Source organism: Colossoma macropomum, unplaced genomic scaffold, assembly GCF_904425465.1.
Source record: "Colossoma macropomum unplaced genomic scaffold, Colossoma_macropomum, whole genome shotgun sequence".
In the NCBI taxonomy this organism is placed as follows: domain Eukaryota; kingdom Metazoa; phylum Chordata; class Actinopteri; order Characiformes; family Serrasalmidae; genus Colossoma; species Colossoma macropomum.
In genome coordinates, this window is record NW_023494794.1 from 15,509,666 (window position 1) to 15,530,148 (window position 20,483).

The following is a 20,483-nucleotide window of genomic DNA, read 5'->3' on the forward strand; positions in this document are numbered from 1 at the left end:
AGCCACGGTAGATCACATGTGGCTTGAAATCTACACAGAGGAAGGCAGCCAGTCTTCTAGATATACAGACAGATGCTAATGGTCTTTCACCTCAGCTAACGTTGCTAGCCTAGCCTTTTCCAGCTTGAATCTTACAGCTCAAAAACAGCCAGTCTGTGTAGACGTAGTAAACAGATGCCAAGTGCATTAAGTGTTGCTGAACACTTCATTTCACTCAATCTGTTTGATTAGAGTGTAAAAATGCACTTGAACCTGGCTTTTATCGTCTTTCCCTGCTGGTTTTCTATAATAACGCACTGCTACATGATGCTATGCTGCACGACACAGCATGCCAGGTGAGCGGTGGCCTTCATAAACTGCCTGTTTGTCAAATGTGATTTAAACCACTCTAGAACTGTACCTGAAAGGTCTACAGGACACCAAGCAAGTCTTGGCTAAACAATTACATTTTGGGGTGAAGGGCGAACCTAAAAACACTTGATTGTTGGCCAACATGTAGCACAGAAATGTAGGACTTGTGATTAGTGTATTCAAGTCTAATAGACTGTGAATATGATGGTTGTTTGTGGGGAGATGCAGCTTGAAAAGACGCCACTACCAGGAATATACAGCCAGAAAGAAACACAGTGATCCTAAAACGGAACCCTATGGAACTCCAAATGAAACACTACAGTTTTCACATTTTTAGAAACTGCCTGTTCGTCAAATATGATTTAAATCATTCCAAAGCTGTGCGTGAGTGGTCGACCCAGTTTTCAAGTCGACGGACCAGGATCTTGTGATGAGCGATGCTGAATGCTGATCCAGGACACGAAACATGTCTTTTCTGATCAACTACATACTGTGTTAAAGGGCAGCAAGGGAGATCATTTTGATTATAAGTCAGATTGTTGGCTGGACTATTGCTTTAACCCACCAGTATAAATTTGACATGTAGGACTGGAGTTCAGGGTATTCAAATCTAATAGACTCCAAACGGTTTGATGGCTGTGGGTGGGGAAATGCAGCTCCGAAAGCAGCTACAACCTCAGCTTGGAGTATAAAAATAAACTTGAACCTGGCTTTTATCGGCTCTCCCTGCCGGAATTCTGTAACAGTGCTACGATGCGCAAAGAGGTGCATCTGGTGTGCGGAGGCCTTCAGAAACTGCCTGTTTGTCAAATGTGATTTAAACCCATCTAGAACTGTACCTGAAAGGTCTACAGTTTTCAAGTTGATAAATCAGGATCTTCTAATCAACTGTATTGACTGCTGTACAAAAATCCAGGACACCAAACCAGTCTTGGCTGATCAATTAAATTTTGGGGTAAACGGTGAACCTAAAACATTTGATTGTTGGCCAACATACTGCATAAAATTGTAGGACTTGTGATTCGCGTATTCAAATCAAACAGACTGAAAATGTGATGGTTATTGGTGGTGAAATGTAGCTTGAAAAGACACCACAACCACCAAGCAGTTGAGCTAATAGAAATTAACGTTGTGGGAATGTACAGCTAGAAAGAAAAGTAGTGATCCTAAAACAGAACCCTGTGGAACTCCGTATGAAACATTACAGTTTTTAGATTTTTAGAAACTGCCTGTTTGTCAAATATGACTTAAACCATTCTACAACTGTACCTGAAAGGTCTACAGTTTTCAAGTTCATAAATCAAGGTCTTGTGATTAACTGTATCAATGCTACACGAAAAGGACACCAAACAAGTGTTTACTCATCAATTACATTTTGGGGTAAACGGTGAACCTGAAAACACTTTGACTGTTGGCCAACATACTGCACAGAAATGTAGAACTTGTGATTAGTGTATTCAAATCTAATAGACTGCAAAGGTGATGGTTGTTGGTGGGAAGATGCAGCTTGAAAAGACGCCACAACCAGAAACATACAGCCAGAAAGAAAAGCAGTGATCCTAAAATGGAACCTTGTGGAACTCCAAATAAAACATTACCGTTTTTGGATGCCTGTTTGTCAAGTATGATTTGAACCACTCTAAAGCTGTGCATGAGAGGTCGACACACTTTTCAAGTTGATAACCCAGGATCTTGTGATGAGTTGATCCAGGACATGAAACATGTCTTTTCTGCTGAACTACATGCTGCAGTAAAGGGCAGCAAGGGACATAATTTTCATTATAAGTTTAACTGTTGGCTGAACTTTTGCTTTAACCCACCAGCATAAATTTGACATGTAGGACTTGAGATCAGGGTATTCAAATCGAATAGACGGTGAGTGGTTTGATGGTTGTGGGTGGGGAAATGCAGCTCCGGAAGCAGCTACAACCCCAAGCAGGCCCTCAAGCAGTTCAGAAACGTACAGCTAGAAAGAAAAGCAGTGGTCCTAAAATAGAACCCTGTGGAACTCCAAAGGAAACATTGCATTTTTTATATTCGGCAGCTGTGCATGAAAAGTCGGCCCAGTTTTCAGGCTGATGGATAACAATATCATGATGAACTGCATCGAATGCTGGGAGATGTATTGCATAGACATGTGGGACTTGTGATCAGGGTATTTGAGTCTAATTGACTGCGAATGGTTTGAGGGTTGTGGGTGGGAAAACGCAGCTCCGAAAGCAGCTACAACCCCAAGCAGGCCCTCAAGCAGTTTGGCTAATAGAAATGAACCGTGACGCAGGAATGTACAGCTGGTAATTAAGCAGTTATGGAAGCTGACTGGGAGCAGATTTGGGTAAAAAATGATTTCAGACATATTTCTGGCCATTTTGAGCCGCTAATACATTCTCCTCCGAAACGTTCTGTCGTCTTATGCAACGGGAAGTCGCTGTTTAAACTACTCCACTGACACACACACAGCTTTCATTCTTTTCTGGGACGAGTGTGTGTGTCCCAAAGCAGACAGCTTCATTTCCTTTCAACACAAAGATTTCCTCCTCTCATCTTTTATTTATTTCTCCATTTCTCTCTTTCGCTCAGGACAGAATTGGCCATCCCTCTATCATACTGCTGTTGCTTTTTTTTCCCCATCTCTCTCTCTTTCATTCTCCATCTGTCTTTCTCTGTCACACCCACACACTTTTTTTCCCCACACAAACAGAATCCATACAGAATGTGTTAAAAACAGCGCATAATGTGTTATATTTTAACACATCTGTATTCAGGCGGAGTTTTACTGGCTTTTCAAAATAGATGGTCAAGCTGTGAACAAAGTTATTCAGAGTGGTTTGGTGTGAAACGCTCTGTTCTAGAGAAACTTACAGAGAACTGTTCACAGTGGTGGTGATAGGAACCAGACGTCCACCTCTAAAAGCTCCCTCACAGAAAGTTACTACATGAAATGGTTATGAATTCACTGCCTGATGTCTGAGACACTGTTTATGATAGTTTTAAGAGGATTTTGATCCTGACATCCATTCATGGTGGAGGGATACATAATATGCAGGGCGCTGTGAGGCAAAATAGTCCCCAAAGAAAACTTATTATTTTAGATGTTCCATTATACCATCATCTACATTCCATATAAACTCAGAAGACTCGTGTAGGTTCTCTGGTGGTTCTGGATAGTAAATAAAATGTCTATATCTGTGTTGTAGTCATGGCGACCCCTGGTTCCTATCACCACTACTGTAAAGACATCTGAACCATTTCACACCAAACCACTCTGAATCACTCTAATTACATCGCAAAAACTGAATCATACAGAAATATTGAAAATCTATAGAATTTTCTTTTAATACATCATTTTTAAGGGGGGATTTACTGACCTGGTCTCCAGTGGTATGTTACTGTTTAGACCCCAGGTGTTTTCTGACTGGCAGCCGTCGTCCTGCACTGTTTTGGTCGGGTCACTCTGGTGTCCGCGGGCCGGCAGCGTGTTTCTCTGGATCAGCTCCGGGGCGGTGGACGGTGCTGGACGCACGCAGGTACAGGCGTGGGGTGGAGGGGGAGGAGGGGGTAACGGCCTGAAGGAGAAACGAGCAACAGGGACTGGAGGGAAGATCTAGAGAGAGAGAGAGAGAGAGAGAGAGAGAGAGAGAGAGAGAGAGTGAGAGAGAGAGAGAGAGAGCGCATATTTATATTACCATATAAACTGAGTCTGTTCTACAGTTTCTCATTAGGATGAATGAATAACCGACTCTAAATGTAGGTATTGTGATATAAACTGAGTCTGTTCTACAGTTTCTCATTAGGCTGAATGAATAACCGACTCTAAATGTAGGTATTGCGATATAAACTGAGTCTGTTCTACAGTTTCTCATTAGGCTGAATGAATAACCGACTCTAAATGTAGGTATTGTGATATAAATTCTCATTAAGTCAATATGATTTTTCCCAGCATCCTGTAAAACCCAACAACACTGTATGCAAATGTATGTGAGTGAGCTCTGTTTCGTATTTTGCCTCATTCAAAAAGCAACACAGACTAAAAACTTCTTATACCTTCAGCATGAATGGGCGGGGCTAAACTGCTGCAGGCTAAACTGATGGATATATGTGCTGGATTTTACGACATCATAGAAAAAAGCTAATTAAAAATAGCTTTGTTGCCATAAATGGGCTGCAAATACTGCAATATTTAATCCAAAAGGCCTTTTTCTGTTTTTCCACATCCACAATGCCTATTTTCTTTCCCTAATTGTCCTTCTTTCATTCCCTTCTTCTCTCACTTTCTTCCAAACCTGTAGCCCAGCTCTCTTCATGAAATTAGCCTAGCAAAGTTCCACTGTTAGCGCGCTACAGACTACGCAGAGACTATTAGCCGTCTAATCCACTCACTTTAACTCCTTTTCAAAACTATTTCACACTTTCTAATGTAATAAGTGTTAAAAAAGAGGAGGTTGACCGCACGAGAGAGAGTCAGCAGAGGTCAGAGAGGTTTTAAAAGCAGAACCAAGCCGCTCATTAAGAAGTCTGAAACAGATTCATGCTAACACCGGAGAGCAGCGAGCGCCCGACTGAAACACTTTCTACATTTCCTCCGCGGAGCTGGAATTGAATTAGATTGATTCAAATTGTTTTGGAGATTAAATTTACTCGTCTTTTGGTCTATAGTAATGTATTAGGCTTTAGCCGTTACCAGTGGGCTGCGCGATCAGACGTCTGACGCTAATGCAATCAAACGTCCATCATAAATTGATCCGTAGCCGGACACACACTCTTTCAGCGCAGCACACACTCTTTCAGCACCGAGGGGAAGGACGGATCATTAGCCCAAGAGCGTTCATCTTACACGATTACAGAAGCCAACAGGAAACGATCGCAGAGAGAGAGAAGAAAAGAAGGAAAAACAAAAACTCGATTTAATTTGGTTACAGAGCAATCAGGAAAGAGACGCAGTATGAAAAAGAGACTGAAGCACTATTAGAAGATTAGGGCAGCACTTTACAGATGTGTAATGAAACGGTAATATGATGGTTACAAACTATCTAAAAATATTATGCTCATTTTCTAGGAGTTAAATAAGTAATTGTAGAAATACTTCTTCCTAATTTTAGCCCAAATCTGTTATGTGAGCAAATTTTACTGTAAAATTAACTGTAGAAATAACATCAGACCAAGTTTTGACATCAACCCCTTAAAATCGCAGGTTTATGTTGATCCTCCCAACCAATCAGAACGCTGTTTGAATACTTGTCCTACTTCTTTTAGTTACTAACACTAATCAACATGGTTACCGTGACCCCGACTGAACATAACTTTACCTCCATCCTCCGATATCTTGCACAGATTTGAAGTCCCAGAATTAAAAACTCTGCCAGAAAATAAAAGCTTAAAAAAAGAGGGGAAAAAGTCTGCAGCCTTGGCTACGTCACTGTTAATCATCCTGCGGTCTGAAAATCTACATTTTTCTAGCTTTTCACTAAATTATAGTTTGGGTTTTCCTTTTTTAAAAATGTGACTTCTGTCAATGATCATCAATTCACAAGTTGTTAGGATCATTGAGGAAATCTGAATATTTGCAATGAAGCTAACAGCCCTAAAGTGTTTACAATGGCACTTATTCATCAAAATGAAATGAGCAAAGTTAATAAATTTCAAAGTCTTTGAAAATAATAACAAACAAAATAGAAAATAACAATGAAAAACACTAAAATTGTGTAAAGGGCAATCCCTGCACAAAAATACTAAAGCAAATGTACTTATTTTTACTTACACACTGATTTACATGCAGCTATGACTATTTGTTCCACTTTACCCCTTGAAATTCCACCTTTATTACACACTGAGGCTTATTATTCAGTAACTACAGGGACGTCAGTGCAAACTGGCTGAGCTATTCTTAAATCATAGGTGTGTGTAATAACACTCCGGGTCTGACTGTGGGCCCTGGCCATTTGAGGGGTTAAAAAACAGTAAATACAGACCAAACTGACTGACCCAAAGTACTGATAATAACAGTAAAATCTTGTCACGTTTGATTCTGTAACGTCCACCCTACTCAAGAACATTGTGTATTTACATTTTTCCTATTTTCCAGTTTTCAAAAGCAGGCAGAGCTGCTCTAATTCCAGAGAGGAATCATCTGTCTTCAGACTAAACATTGTTAGGATGGGATTAATGGTGGCACTTTACATTGCAGATCATTAACAAGTCAGTTATAAAATGGAAAATAACGGTGACGTTGTTCTAACCCAGGAGTTGCAACCCAAATGTTAAGAAGAGCCATTTTACCCTTTCAGCAAAAATAAAAGCACCTTTGGGAGCCACAACATTTTAATGTCCATTTTATCATCTTGGCTGTAAATCTGTCTCAGTATGTGCTGATGTGCTAGCATAGGATAAAAAATTTAATATATACACGAAAAGGCAGCCTTACTTTGCTCTGCTTTAAGCTTTAGCTCAGCTATAGTCGCTTTTCTCACATCTCCAGCAGGAAACTTTTCCTCAAAAGTTGAACAGTTTCTTATAAAATTCGACTCATTCGATTTTTTAAGAGGCTGAAGTCGCTTCTCATTCACCAGCTTCTGGTTCAAATTTTCCTGTTCTACCTTAAAAGGTGCCTGAGGCACCAGAACGTAACTGCTACACCATTTAAGGTGGAATAGGACAATCTGAACAAGAAGCTGGTGAATGAGAAACTTCAGCTTTTCGCGACTTTTTAGTGTTTGTCAGTTTCTCGTTGCAGATTAAACGTATCAGGAAACCAGCTGGAGTGATTATAAACGCAAATAAGTCCATTCGTCTCCAAATTATCGACGTTCGTCCTAAATCTCTCTCTTTGCCGTTTTGTAGCTACTAGCCAGGTGAGATTGTTGTCTGTGTTACTATGGTGTCTGCGCTGATCTTCAGGGTTAAAGGGTGAATTAGCAGTTCTACATTAACTCCAGCGTTTAAGACCATTTACTGTTAAACTGTGTTGAACGATCAGCAGAGCTTTATTTTACTGTAAAGGAGGATTATTTTATTATTACCTACAAATCAGATTCTGCTGTGGAGCGGAACAGTAAAAGAGCTGCATGTTGCCGACCCCTGGCCTAACCATTATTACCATTATTTAACTTAGAAAAGTAACCTAGTTAAGTTCCATTTTTGAGTTCATTGAACAAACAAGTTAACAAATGTAAAACACACACTTTTCTTCTGTTACTTTACATTAGAATGAAATTTTAAGACTAGGTGCCTCTTTACAGCACTAATGCAACATCACTTCAGTAGAACTACTTTGTTTTGTGGGTGATAACATTAATATTAAAAAAAAGCCTATAAATATGCAAAAGAATTGAGGTGATATACTGATTCAGCAGATGTTGTCAGAGCTGGACGCTTCATCCTTATTAATGGAATAAAAAACAAACCAAACCAACTAAAAACAAAAGTGTGCCGTTACACAACACCCACAAAAAGTGAATGCTTTGAATGAAATGATCACAAAAACTCCCCAAAGTAAAACAAGTGAGATTCTAAATTCATCTAAAAAGAGAAAATGTGGCTCCTAACAACCACCTGGAAGACCTGGTCGACCCCAAAACTGCCCCCATCAGATAAACAGCACTTAAAGCTTTCATCTCTGAGAGAGAGGAGAAAATCAAGCTGCTTCAGATCTGAAAACATCCACAGGTGTTTCTGTCCATCCTTCCACTGTGAGAAGACGACTCAGCGCTGTGGGTCTGAAAGGATGTGTAGCTGATCAAGAAGAACCTCACTGAGAAAAGGAGACGGACACATCAAACAAAGAAGCTGAACGATGGACTGACCACCCCAGAGTCCAGACCTCAACACCACTGAACATGTTTGATTACTTCAGAAAATGATCAACCAGCTTCTAAGACTGAACTTTGGAGGTGAGTCTGCAGATTCTTTGAGGAACTGAAAGTGAGTCTCCTGAAAAGAATGGAAGCTGGAATGAAGGTAAAGAGTGACTCACTGACTCACACAGTTAAGATTAGATTTGGATGCTGACATTTTTATGCAACTTCTCCTTTTTGTCTCACATTGAAAAATGAATAACTTTTACTTAACGGCTGTTTTGGCTGGAAATAAATGAAGAACGATGGTCTTTGACTTTTGCACAGCTCTGTATACAGAACCTTACTTTTACTGGCTGCACAAATGTCTCAGGTGTTGTTGATAATTGCCGTTTTGCGGAGGCGGCAAACACACCACAAGAAGCCCGAAAAACATGGCTTGCATCATACACACACACGTACGCAACAGTAAATATGAGCCAAGCCACAAACACACACACACGGATGGTGAAGGACCATTAACCCTGGCTGGTCTCCATGGCAACAGCGACTGGCCCACATAATCCACTGCGTACACCTTTGACTGTTGCAGCGAGGCAGGAGAGTGTGACACACACACACACACACACACACACACACAAACACACACACACACACACACAAACACACACACACATATACACACAGTGTTGCTCTGCAGAGCGTTCAGCTTTGTGTATGTTTCACCAGTCGTTCACACATCATTTACTGGCAAATGCCTCAAAACGCAGAGGGCAGCTGTGTGTACGAATGTGCCCACAATACGCGACTAAAGCTCGACTTACTGACGCTGCATTTATCTCAGTCCAGCACGGCAACGAGCCGCAGCGGATCCCATTCTTTTCCAATAGGAAGCATTGGTTCCATCACACGCAGCCTCGCAGTGCTTGACAGGCCTGGCCAGTCGTATTTTGGGGGAGGCCTTGAATCAAAAACTTTGAGCAGAGCTGAAGTTTAGGCAAGCGAATCTGGCCAACGCAACCAGGAGGCAGGTGATCTGCAGCTCAATGTATGAAACATCCTTCACTTCTTTCAGACATTCTTGTGCCTTCATATTTACACCAACGAGCCAAAAAAACCTCCAAGACCTCTGAAGGTGCCCTGTGGTATCTGGCATTAAGACATTCCCAGCAGATCCTTTACCCTTTATAACCTTTTTAATCTTATCTTTGTGATGATCCAGCACAGAAATCCAGTTCAATCACTTCCTGAATCTGTAGAGTCGCCCTTTCCCATTCCATACTATCACGAGATCATACAAGACTCACATCCGGAGTTATGAGCCTATGAAGAGGGGCTGAGATACATGTCATCTGCCTCTCACCGTGTGGAACTGGTGGATTCAGGTGTATGTCTACATTCTGACTGACCAATGGACACTCAGGAAATCACTAAGGACTGCCCCTTGACGGTGGAAACCCTTCATTCAGTCCACATCGGAGACAGGTGAAATGGGAAACTGGGAAATCCATAGCAACGACAAAGAAACGTCAGGTCCGCTTCAGTGTGTGTTCTAGAGCCGAGAATGTTGTGCAGTACGATTAGGCTCATGCTATTTTCCTGAAACCGATCACGGATTTCTTGAACGGGTCTGTCCAGCACACCAAAACACAGTCCTTTGTAGTAACACATAGCAGAGCATCTGATTTCAGTCACTGTCACTTTGCCAGACACCCTTCATGGATGCACTGGGCCTCTGTGGGTGTTTTGAGTGCACAAGTCAACCGTGAGCGTCCAGAGTTTTTGAAAGCCTCTATCTGTTCCCACTGCTAGCAGAGGCTGTGCTACTAGCAAGGCTCTTGACTGCAGCATAATTTAAACTGGTGACTGCAGTGCTTAGTACCTCGGTGACCGCAGTGATAGTACCTCGGTGACCGCAGTGATAGTACCTCAGTGACTGCAGTGCTTAGTACCTTGGTGACCGCAGTGATAGTACCTCGGTGACTGCAGTGCTTAGTACCTCGGTGACTGCAGTGCTTAGTACCTTGGTGCCTGCACTCATAGTACCTCGGTGACTGCAGTGCTTAGTACCTTGGTGACCGCAGTGATAGTACCTCGGTGACTGCAGTGATAGTACCTCGGTGACTGCAGTGCTTAGTACCTTGGTGGCTGCAGTGATAGTACCTTGGTGACTGCAGTGCTTAGTACCTTGGTAGCTGCAGTGCTTAGTACCTTGGTGGCTGCACTGATAGTACCTTGGTGACTGCAGTGATAGTACCTTGGTGACTGCAGTGATAGTACCTAGGGGACTGCAGTGCTTAGTACCTTGGTAGCTGCAGTGCTTAGTACCTTGGTGGCTGCACTGATAGTACCTTGGTGACTGCAGTGATAGTACCTTGGTGACTGCAGTGATAGTACCTTGGTGACTGCAATGATAGTACCTTGGCGGCTGCGGTGCTTAGTACCTCGGTGACAGCAGTGATAGTACCTTGGTGATCACAGTGATAGTACCTTGCTGGCAGCAGTAACAGTACCTTGGTGACTGCAGTGCTTAGTACTTTGACGACTGCAGTGATAGTACCTTGCATTGCATGAAATGTGCTGGTTAACGAAAGTGCACTGTAGTAATAACAACAGCGTCGGTGCTGCTTTAATTAATGTTTCTGTTGCCGCACAGCCAAACAGGAGCCGTCCACATTTTATGTTACACATATCAAGTCATTTCTAGAAAATATTATGATGACTTTTCTTGAAACAGCACTGCAGATGAACACACGAAAGTCTGTAATACTAAAAAATAGGCGCAGGATCCAGTCTGGGAAGAGCCAGATCTGGGATCAGCTTGTTCCGTTTAAATAAACGAATGCATAAATGAAGGCGCTCTGACTTTTTCACAGCCCTGCGTTAAAAGGGAAGAAGCGCATTTTGTTTTTTTCATAAACCATCACATCATCACACATTGTTCTTATTTGAATGCGGGTTTATGAAAATCAATGTGCATCGCTGGGCACAATTTACACAATTCAATTTCCTGCCTTTCTCTATCAGAGTAAGTAATATTACACTGCAGCCAATAATCTAATCACCACCGAGGATATGATATTATCATCTATAACGCATTCATGACAAATTCTGACAAATATCCTTCATCTCTTTCTGACGCGCAGCCCAGCCGTTATTTGACAGCAGAAGAATTTCTCTCCTCTGCATCAAATCAGAAACAAAATTAAGAGTTAAAAGCAAAAAAAATTAAATAAAAGCTCAGGATTTATAGGGTTTGATATCTGAATATAACATTTATAACCTTGTCATTTTGTCACCACTCGAATCCCCCATTTTTACCAGTTTCTTATTTTCTGCATTATTTCTTTTGTTTAGCTATTATTTATGTCCACCTCTTCACTCAAAATTCAGTGTTCCGGATGGTTGCTACTGTTTTTATGTACTAGCTTAACAACTCCACACGGTTTGACGGAAGCACGGTTTGAGTATATGCCTCCATTACTTGTTAGCTACATTAGCCTCGTAGCTCCAGTGTTAAACTCAAGAAACATCAGCCACCAAACGTATTGTTCCAAGACTGTTGGGCAGCCTTTGGAAGACGGTTTCACAACAGCCTACAGGAAAAGTACGGAAAGATAGCATGTGGTATTTTGTCTGATCCACTGCATGTGCTATTAAGGCAATAAGGCATGAGAGGCCGTGCATTACGGTGATTTTATCACCTTTATTAAAGGGTGTTCCTAGGCATGACGTGAGTGCCTAACGACACTCTTCCCTGTGGTATAATCACAGCAACACATACTAAGCCACTTGCTTTTATAAAACGACGGCCAACATAAAATCTAATAAAAACACCATCATTCAGCGTTACCATGGCAGCAGCGCCGAACAGAAGTTAAAGCCTGTAAACGGTGGGAAAGCAGCTCATCTCACCTTTTTCTCCTTCGTCTCGCTCTAATAACGAAGCTGAGAGCTGATCAGAGTTAATTATCTTCTCAGCGAAGCTCGTTCTGCTCGTTAGCTTGTGCTGATGATTCACGTGATTCATTCACGTGACGTTACTGAGTAGGATGAGCTCATGTGGGTCATTTCAGGACGCCGGTTCGTCACATTAATGACAGATGCGACGAGGCTTGTAATGTAAACGTAGCCTCTGAATCACTGTTTACATCTCACACACTGAGTTATATGGAACTCTAGAGGCAAAGTCCTCATTTCTTTTCTGTTCTCGTGTCAAAACGCTCACACCCAGAGGAGAGCTGTGTGTGTACAGCTGTGCCAGTGACACCAGAAGGACGGACGAGGTGTTCTTCACCGAAGCGTCTGCACCTCCAACAGCTGGCTGCGTTCACACATCACAGCACACGCAGTCAATCAGCCGCACACAGGCGCAAAGTCAGATGTCAGTGAGATGCACGAGCACATAAAAGCAGAATAAACGTTTTACAAGCGCGTGTAAACAAACGATCCATGCTGACCTTTTAGTACCTCGATAAAAACGCCTGATCAATAGTCTGAACCCTCTGTGTTCTCCTCGATTTGTTCATATCTTCTTAAATGCTCCTCTAAAGCTCTTCATATAACATGATCCTCATATGTTTCATATCTAAATGCTCCGTTATCTTCATCACTACTTTCCAAAACCGCTGCAGCAGCTTCAGCAGCTGTAAACTCTCTGCACGCCGTTTCACATGAGTCTCCGATGTGGACTGAATGAAGAATGAAGGGTTTCCGGCGTGATGGTCAGTCCTTAGTGACTTCCTGAGTGTCCATCGGTCAGTTTCACACAGAATGTAGACGGACACACCAATCCACCAGTTCCACACGGTGAGAGGCAGATGACGTGTATCTCAGCCCCTCTTCATAGGCTCATAACTCCGGATGTGAGTCTCGTATGATCTCGAGATAAGATGGAATGGGAAGGGCGACTCTACAGATTCAGGAACTGGATTTCTGTGCTGGATTTGTGGAACCCAGAGGGTTAAACTAAAGAACTCACAGCGCTGTTCTTCATACACACACACACACACACACACACACACACACACACACACACGCACACCTGTAAACTCAAACACAAATACAATGAGAAGTTGACAGATTCAGTAGAACACATCTTAGTGCTACACTCTCAAAAAAGATGGTTCTTTACGGGTTCTTTAGTAAAGAAAATAGTTCCTTTTTGGTGCTTTCTAGAACCATACACAACAAAACCATTTCAGCAAGCAAAGTGCTATATATGGTTCTATGTAGAACCTTTTTGAAAAATGTTCTATAAAGCACCAACAAGGGATCTTCAACTGGTTTAATGCCAAGTTTGTAACATAGAAGAAACCTTATTGGTGCTATATAAATCATACACAACACATTCTCCATCAATCTGAAGAACCATTTCCTCATGCAAAGAACCCTTTTATCATGCAAAGGGTTCTTGAGTGTTCATGATTCTATACAGAATTGCTGTCTTTTGAAAAGAACTCTTGAAGAACCATTTCTTCAAAGAATGTAGAGTATAAGGTGGAATAGTCCCCCCAAAGTACACACTTAAAAAAGATGGTTCTTCAAACGTTCTTTAGTAAAGAAAATGGTTCTATACAGAACCATGAACACTCAAAGAAACCTTTGCATGATTAAAGCGTTCTCTGTATCATCAAAGGGTTCTTCAGCTTGATGGAGAATGTACTGCGGATTGTTCTATATAGAACCTTTTAGAAAACAGTTCTATTTAAAACCAAAAAAGGCTTTTAAAATGTTATGGTGTCAAGCCTGTAACAATAGAAGAACCCTTTATGATGTCACATAGAATGTGTTTCAAAAAGGTTCTATATAGAACCATATAAAACACATTTTTCTATCAATCTAAAAAGTGCTTTAATCATGCAAAGGGTTCTTGAGTGTTTATGGTTCTACACAGAACTGCCGTCTTTACTAAAGAACCCTAAAGAACCCTCTTTTTTAAGAGTGTATATGTACAGCTGCACGCAAACGTTCGAGCGCCCCTGCTCAAATTCAGTAGAGCTGATTTTCTAAGTGACACTAATGATACAAAAAAAACTTGAAAAAAAAATTTGAAACAATAAAAATTTTAAAATTAAAATAACATTTAAAAAAATAAAATTAAAATTAAAATACAAGAACAGCTTATTGTATTGTTTTACTGTCTGTATTCATCTACAGTATAAACATTACTTCCAGCTTTATTAAGCAAGTTCTATTTTATAAAATTGAACTATGCCAAAATCTGAAATTTCATAATTTTGTTTCCTGAAAAATCGAAATCAAATTGAATCATGAGGTCAAATATGAGCTGGGAGGCCAAAAGGCACAAACACACACAAACACACAAACACAAACACACAAACACAAACACACAAACACACAAACACAAACACACAAACACACACAAACACACACAAACACAAACACACAAACACAAACACACAAACACACACACACACACACACAAACACACAAACACAAACACACAAACACACACACACAAACACACAAACACAAACACACACACACACACAGTCGCTGGTAAAAGTTTGTGCACCCCTGCTCAAATCACACACCTAAGTGTGAATAAGTAAACACACCCTCTACAGAGACACACTTCTGCACACTTTAATACAAAATACTGTTTATTTACTGAATTTAACGTATCAGGAAAAAACTGTTACATAAAATTTGGCCTGTGCAAAAGTAATGGCACATTATATATTCTGTTTATTTTTTTTCCAGTATGTTAAACTCATGAATAGAAACCATGCCTGTTTTGTATGGCGAAAGTTCGTGCACCCCTGGCCAAATGACATGTTTTGTTATTTTCTGAAGTGATTTCAGACGGTTGGGGGGAGGAGGGGGGTCAACATTAGGAGGCTTAAGCTTACATCCAGCATTTCAGTGTGCAAAAAATGTATTCATCGCCTCGGGAGATTCATCACCAGACACTCTACAGTACTGCGGTTCTCTCACTGCACACAGTGTGAAACAGTAGGCTGGTCCTCTCCGGCAGCACAGCGGGAAACACATTGGATCACCGGGCGCTCGCCATCTTACAGCACATCAGTGCTCTCTGTAAACAGTGGAAATCATCAGACTCGCTCCAGTGACCACCGGGGACCACACTTCAGGCGCTCAGAGCTGTACTGAACTGACTTTCAGCTGCAGTGCACCAGCAATATATATTTGAAGCAGATACTATTTGGGTGGTGGGTCATTCTCAGCACTGCAGTAACACTGACCTGGTGGTGGTGTGTTGCGCTGGTCTGAGTGGATCAGACACAGCAGTGCTGCTGGAGTTTTTAAACACCTCAGTGTCACTGCTGGACTGAGAATAGTCCACCAAACAAAAATATCCAGCCAACAGCGTCCTGTGCGCAGCGTCCTGTGACCACTGATGAAGGACTAGAGGATGACCAACACAAACTGTGCAGCAGCAGATGAGCTATCGTCTCTGACTTTACATCTACAAGGTGGACTGACAAGGTAGGAGTGTCTAATAGAGTGGACAGTGAGTGGACAGTGAGTGTTTAAAAACTCCAGAAGCACTGCTGTGTCTGATCCACTCGTACCAGCGCAACACACACTAGCACACCACCACCACATCAGTGTTACTGCAGTGCTGAGAATGATCCACCACCCAAATAGTACCTGCTCTGTGAGGGTCCATGGGGGTCCTGACCACTGAAGACTACAGTCTGTAGAGATAACTATATATTAAGTCACCTATATAGTAAGTGGAGCTGATAAAATGGACAATGAGCATAGAAACAAGGAGGTGGTCTTAATGTTACGCATAATCGGTGTATGACTGTATACAGACAGATGGACAAATATTACTGAACTATAATAACGTGGTCACAGTAAATTAATCACCTGCCTGGATGACATCCAAATACTCATAAAGACAGAACTGATAAAGTGCTGTCTTTATTATTTTAATCAGTTCCACAGTCTCACAGTATAACTGAACTGAATCGAATCACTGTTGAACTGAATTGTACTGGCACTGAATCAAGTTGTATTGTTGGTAAACTGAATCGTACTACCGCTGAATCTAATCATATTTACAGAGAGATGAATCGTATATGTGTTGAATTGAATAACATTGCTGCACATCAAATCATATCACCTCTAAATCGAATTGTTTTGTTGCTGATTCAAATCGTTTAGCGCTGAATCAAAACATATCAGAGTTGATTAAAACGTATTGGTGCTGAACTTAATCACACTTGCACTGAACCTAATAATATCTGTGCTGAATCTAATCGTATTAGTGCTGAATCTAATAATACTGGTGCTAAGCTGAATCATACTGGAGCTGAATCTAATTTTATCGGCACGAATCGAATAATACTCGCACTGAATGTAATCATATCAGAGCTGAATCTAATCATATCGAAGCTGAATCTAATCATCATCATTGTAACGGCTCTGAATCAAATCATACTCGCACTGAATCTAATTGTTTTGGAGCTGATTCTAATTGTATCAGAGCTGAAATGAATCACATTGGCACTGAACTGAATCACATCGGCACTGAATAGAACCATATTGACAATAAAATGAATCATATCTGTGCTGAATAGAACGATATTGATGCTGAAATGAATCATATTGATGCTGAATAGAACCATATTGACGCTGAAATGATTCATATCCGTGCTGAATTGAATCATATCAATACTGAAATTAATCATATTGGTGCTGAATCAGATCATAATGCTGAGAATAGAATTGAATCAATGCCGAATCGAAAGGCACCAGCAGTGAACTGAATCACATCGGACTAGCAGTGAATTAAAGTGTATTAAATCTTTATATCTTTAACTGTTTATTGTTATTGTATCGTATCATCAAACTGTGTTTTGAGAAGCGCCTGTAACACACGCTCACACACACACACACACACACACACACACACACACACACACACACACACACACACACACACAGGCACCATTTCTCAAACCGCTTAGTGGTCTCTTACAAACTGTGTGTGTGTTTGTTTACTTCCAGTCCACGTTCCTCAAGCTAATCTGTTAATTAGCTGCATGGCTAACTCTGCACTCCCGCAGCTATGATAACCCCCCACACACACACACACACACACACACACCACACACACACACACACACACACACACAGTGATCAACAAGGCACACATATGGGATTTACGGGGCTGATACTGATTTTCTCTATATAATTAATATAATTTTTTTTTTTTATTATCATTTCTTTTCATGAAATAAGAACATTAAAAAACAGAACTGATGCCCACTTCTTTATAGCTTCATTATTTTCTGTTTTCCATCACCAAAATAAAAGGCATCTGCTGAAGCTAAATTGACTTTCACTCCGTAAAGCAGGCCACAGCTTTTAATCCAGAAAAACACTGTGTAGAGTTTTACTCCATAAAAAAATCTACTTTATAAACTGTGAGTCTGTTTGATTCATTCAAGAAATTAAAAGCTTAAATGAATACAAATTTAGTACTGAAGCTTTTCCTGATTGGTATAATTAATAGAGGGAACAACATCAAATGCTTCATTAATATTAATTAACTCTCTAAGTCATCAGTCATGACAGATGCTGTGATTTTATATGAATATTTCTGACTCGCAGTTCATTGAAACTGTGGAAAGTGCAGATTCTAACCTGTTAATCCGCTCTACAGTAGTGACTGTGAGTAGAAGAGGAGATGTTTTATTACGATTTAAATTTGATGATGCTATTTTTGTGTGTGGAGTCTCGTTTCACAGAGAGAAAAAAAAACTCCTTTACATTTTACTACTCAAACCTGTCGATACAGAATGGAACTGGACGCAAATGTAACTGATAATGTAACTATGTAATTAAGTATGTAATCCACTAAATAATTGTGTGATTACATTAAACATGATAGTACAAGAACAATAACTCTAGACATCAAAGGGTTAAACTCCTTAAACAACTCATACAACCTATAAACAGCTCAGCCAGTCCATGAAGTCCATGTAGTTGCTGAATAAAGAGTGACAGTATGTAATAAAGCTGGGATTTTAAGGGGTTAACTGGTTAAACGAGGTCAGGACTGTGATTATATTGTAAATCAAAGCTACTGATTAGCCATTATAGCTGCTGACCCTGAGGGAAAGTCCAGTAGAAACCACACAGCAGCTACTACCTTGATGGGTCCAGCTGGACGCGCCTGTAGGAAATCTAATTAACTTAAACAGGAAAGTGGTGTTGATCCCAACTGGCTTCATCTGGAGATCTGACCAGTCCAGCCAAATCCCAGTATAAACAACAGAAAGCCTTAATGACCGCCTCAGTCTGGCCGGTTCCACCAGCTGAGCGTAAGTTCAAACGTAGGCTAGTTGTAACGTTAAGTGTTTACTAAGTTCAGGTTTATCATCAGTAAATCAGAAGAAAAGACGCTTTAATCATGCAGTGGGTTCTTTGAGTGTTTATGGTTCTATATAGAACCATTTTCTTTACTAAAGAACACTTGAAGAACCATGTTTTAAAGAGTGTACTTTAGGGGGATATTCCACTTTATACTCTACTATATTTTCTTTAAAAAGATGGTTCTTCAAGGGTTCTTTAGTAAAGACAACAGTTCTACATAGAACCATGAACATTCAAAGAATCATTTTCATGATGAAATGGTTCTTCAGACTCATGGGGAATGTGTTGTGCATGGTTCTATTAAGCACCAAAAAGGGCTCTTCTACTGTTATAACCTTGACATCAAACCAATAGGTGCTCTACAGAATCATTTTCAAAAAGGTTCTATTTAGAACCATCTACAACACATTTCACCGTGCAAGGAACCATTTAATCATGCAGAGGGTTCTTGGAGTGTTCATGGTTCTATATATATAACCATCTTCTTTACTAAAGAACCCTTGAAGAACGATCTTTTTTTGAGCATAGCTGGTGGAACCGACCACTGGTTCCTATCAGCACCACTGTAAAGAAATCTGAACCATTTCACACCAAACCACTCTGAATCAGTCTGAATCAGTCTGTTTCACTCTGAATCACTCTGAATCAGTCTATTTCACTCTGAATCACTCTGAATCTGTCTCAATCACTCTGAATCAGTCTGTTTCACTCTGAATCACTCTGAATCTGTCTCAATCACTCTGAATCAGTCTGTTTCACTCTGAATCACTCTGAATCACTCTGAATCAGTCTGTTTCACTCTGAATCACTCTGAATCACTCTGAATCTGTCTCAATCACTCTGAATCTGTCTGAATCTGTCTCAATCACTCTGAATCAGTCTGTATCACTCTGAATCACTCTGACTCACTCTGAATCATCCTGAATCAGTCTGGCTCACTCTGAATCATTCTGAATCAGTCTGGCTCACTCTGAATCAGTCTGTTTACAACTCACACATTAAACTATGTCAGAATTTTTGTTTGGTGAGTTTATGTCTCATTTCTCTTCACCAGGTCTTTGTTAGGGTGGGACCTGAATATGTTAGAGAACCCCGGTTCTGACCCAACACACTCTGAAATACTGGCTTGAATTACAAACCAAATCCAAACATCAGAGTGACGCAGATAAAATGATAGTAAAACTCATGTGTGGATCTCAGTGTGACTCCAACATCAGTGAACATCCCTGAGAGTAAACAGAGGACAATAAACAAACAAATCAGTCAGAGTGTGTGTGTGTGTGTGTGTGTGTGTGTGAGTGTGTGTGTGTGTGTGAGTGTGTCTGTGTGTGTGTGTGTGTGAGTGTGTGAGTGTGTGTGTGAGTGAGTGTGTGTGTGTGTGTGTGTGTGAGTGTGTGTGTGTGTGTGTGGTGTGTGTGTGTGAGTGTGTGAGTGTGTGTGTGAGTGTGTCTGTGTGTGTGTGTGAGTGTGTGTGTGAGTGTGTCTGTGTGTGTGTGTGTGTGAGTGTGTGTGAGTGTGAGTGTGTGAGTGTGTGTGTGTGTGTGAGTGTGTGAGAGTGTGAGTGTGTGTGAGTGTGAGTGTGTGTAAGTTTGTGTGTGCCAAGTATTTAAAAAAAATATCTCAAACAAATAGTTACAACCTGTCCTTTTTGATCTCTCTCTCTCTCTCTCTGGGGATTGCCCATGATGCCTTGAGGGAGGTGACGTCCCCACTTTCTGAAGGACACAACAAAAAGGTGTGTGTGTGTGTGTGTGTGTGGTGTGTGTGTGGTGTGTGTGTGTGTGTAAAAGTGTGTGTGTGAATTAAGTGATTAATTTCTCTCCACTGTGAGGCAGCTGTATGGATTAATAACTCTCTGTTCAGAATGACACAGAGAGAGAGAGAGAGAGAAAGAGAGAGAGATAGGAAAGATGGAGAAAAAGACAGAGAGAAAGAAAAGAAGAATACAGTGAAAGAAGAAAAGAG

General features: G+C 40.9%; 1 protein-coding gene across 1 annotated transcript in view; it reads right to left on the reverse strand.

The window, feature by feature from the left end:
* The window catches only part of LOC118814644 (teneurin-1-like), a 173,897-nt gene that overhangs the window by 116,342 nt on the left and 37,072 nt on the right, over positions 1-20,483 (reverse strand). The window contains 2 exon segments of the mRNA XM_036580344.1: positions 3,720-3,940; positions 3,942-3,955. Of these exon segments, the coding sequence (XP_036436237.1) occupies positions 3,720-3,940; positions 3,942-3,955 (235 nt within the window).